The sequence below is a fragment of the Camelina sativa genome, chromosome 10 (genome assembly GCF_000633955.1).
Source record: "Camelina sativa cultivar DH55 chromosome 10, Cs, whole genome shotgun sequence".
Classification (NCBI taxonomy): domain Eukaryota; kingdom Viridiplantae; phylum Streptophyta; class Magnoliopsida; order Brassicales; family Brassicaceae; genus Camelina; species Camelina sativa.
The window spans coordinates 6020756-6023286 of NC_025694.1; the positions used below are offsets into that span (position 1 = coordinate 6020756).

The window sequence follows — 2531 nt, forward strand, 5'->3', positions numbered from 1 at the left end:
TTTTTTTTTTTTTTTTTTTTTTTCTGGATACAACTGTATATAGTTTTGGTTACATCTATGTGAATACTAGAAATGTTTGAAAAGATCAAAGCAAGCGTTTCGATTCGATCATGCAAAAACTCTTGGAATCTTGATTGCGATTACCACTTAATTCAACTTTATCCACAGTGAAATGCGATTATCTCAATTTTAAATAAATAAATTAATAATAATCCCAAAAGATTCCAAAACCATCGTTATCCAATGAGACAGACCAGTCAGTCACTCCATAATGTTTATTTATTTTATTTAAGGTGGTTGTCATTATTGGGAAAGTCTGGTCTATTATTATTGTACCTAATGAATAATTTATTCACAGGCCCAAATATCTAAATAAACTATTGAGCTATATTGGCCCAATAGCCCATATATGTATTTTAAACGAAATCGGAGCGTATCAGTTTTCATCCAACGGTTCAAATCTCACGACGCTCCTCTCTAATGGAGAAAATAATGAGTAACGTCTCTCCCATTCATTTCCAACGGTCAAATAAATCCTCAAGAAATACTCAGCTTCTCTCCCTTCTCCATCTTCATCCTCAAAGTCATTCCTCCAAAACCCTAGTTCGATTCGCTCAAGAAAATGACTTCAATCGAGGCTACAGAAACGATTGACGCTCCTCCAAAGCTTCAGATCTGGAACAACGCCGCTTTCGACGATGGAGATTCCCAGATTACTTCCGCCATCGAAGAAGCTACTTCTTGGTCTTCTCAACTCAACGAATCATTCGATTCCGATGGTATCAAAGAGAATCATTTCTCAATTTCGGTTTCCTCTTCGCTCCAGTCCTCAGTCTCGATCACCACCGATCAAGAAGAAGAAGCAGCAGCAGCAGCAGCTCCGTCGGCGAAATCTAAAACCGTCAAGTCCAAATCTGGCGCGGATCGGAGTAAACGAGACATCGATGCAGAGATCGAAAAGGTAGAGAAGGAGATCGGACGGTTATCGACGAGATTGGAGTCGCTCCGGTTAGAGAAAGCTGAGCAAACCGCGAGAAGCGTTGCTATAAGAGGAAGAATCGTCCCGGCGAAGTTTATGGAATCTCAGAAACCAACAGTCAAATTCGATGATTCGTCTCTCCAAGGATCATCCAAATCAAGAGCTACTACTACTAATCGTAGAGGCGTTAGTCTTGGACCGGCGGAGATATTCAATTCCGCCAAGAGATCCGAAACTGTGACTCCTCTTCAAACGGCTCAGAATCGGCGCAAGTCTTGTTTCTTTAAGCTTCCTGGTATAGACGAAGGCAAAATGACGAACAGAGGTAATAATAAAGGGAGAACGAGTTTGAGTCTGAGTCTGAGTCCAAGATCTCGTAAAGCCAAGATGACGACTGCGGGTCAGAAGCAAGCAGCGACGACTGTGGGATCAAAGAGAACGGTGAAGAAAGAAGAAGGTGTTCTTTTGTCAATCCAGCCTAAGAAGCTATTCAAAGACGATGAAAAGAATGTTTCTTTGAGGAAACCATTGAAACCAGGGAGGGTTGTTGCTAGTAGGTATAGTCTAGTGAGTAAGACGCAGGGTGGAGAGAAAGATGCGAGGAAACGTTCGTTGCCTGAGAATGAAGAGAAAGAGAATCACAACAGGTCGGAGAAGAGAAGAGCTTCTGATGAAAATAGCAAGAGTGAAGGGAGAGTGAAGAAGAGATGGGAGATTCCGAGTGAAGTTGATCTTTATAGCAGTGGTGTGAATGATGNGGGGGGGGGGGGGGGGAATCGATAATTGAAGCAAACAAAGGAGGGTGATGACTCATCTTGAGGATAGGACCCTCTAAGATCGCCACTTGGTACCTTCCTTACTCAGCCACTCTCAATTTCTCTCGAGATTTTCACGAGTAATCTGTTCTATCTATCTCTCTCAACATCGCTTTACAAAAACCAGGATCCCACCCACTAATTAATCCATTCCACGGTACCGCTATTTTTTAGATCTTTTCAAAGTTACATATTTACCCTCACTCCCATACCCCTCTGGCTGGCTATAAGTACCAACCTCACCCATGCTTTACCTTCCTACAAAAATCGTCCATTTACAGAAAAAAACAACAAGAGCTTCTCAAAAGTCTTTCAAAGCTTCTTAAAAGTTTCTCCAATTCACGAAGATATTAATTATATACCAAAAAAAAAAACATGAGTTATCTGAACAAGATTTGGATGGCAGCATCATTCGTAGCAGTTCAAGGAAACGCCGATCACGGCGTCAAGTTGAAAAGCGGAATCACCTCCGCTCACCGTCTCCAACGCAGGCTTTCCTCCGATCTCCGTCCTCTCGCCGCCGCTGATCTCGCCGGAGACAGTATCCCAGCTGAAGAAAGACGTCGTAACTCTTCTTCAACCCCCGATGAGTCACTCCGCCAAGTTATGTACCTCAACTGCTGGGCACAAGGCTAAATTCTTAAGATCATCTCCCATCTTCAGATGATGGTGATAGATGACTCGCTTATGAACGAACCCGCTCGAGTCAGATTCTTGATGCAAACTGTATATATAAA

At 42.5% G+C, this 2531-nt stretch overlaps 2 protein-coding genes across 2 annotated transcripts in view; both read left to right on the top strand.

The window, feature by feature from the left end:
• The window catches only part of LOC109127072, a 4873-nt gene continuing 2633 nt past the window's right edge, over positions 292–2531 (top strand). Inside the window, exon 1 of the mRNA XM_019231396.1 lies at positions 292–1734. Coding sequence (XP_019086941.1) covers positions 623–1734 — 1112 coding nt within the window. The 5' untranslated portion in view covers positions 292–622. The remainder of the gene's footprint in view (positions 1735–2531) is intronic.
• LOC104717388 lies at positions 2042–2524 on the top strand. Its single transcript, XM_010434946.2, has one exon. The coding sequence runs from the start codon at positions 2170–2172 to the stop codon at positions 2428–2430; it is 261 nt and encodes an 86-aa protein (XP_010433248.1). The 5' UTR covers positions 2042–2169; the 3' UTR covers positions 2431–2524.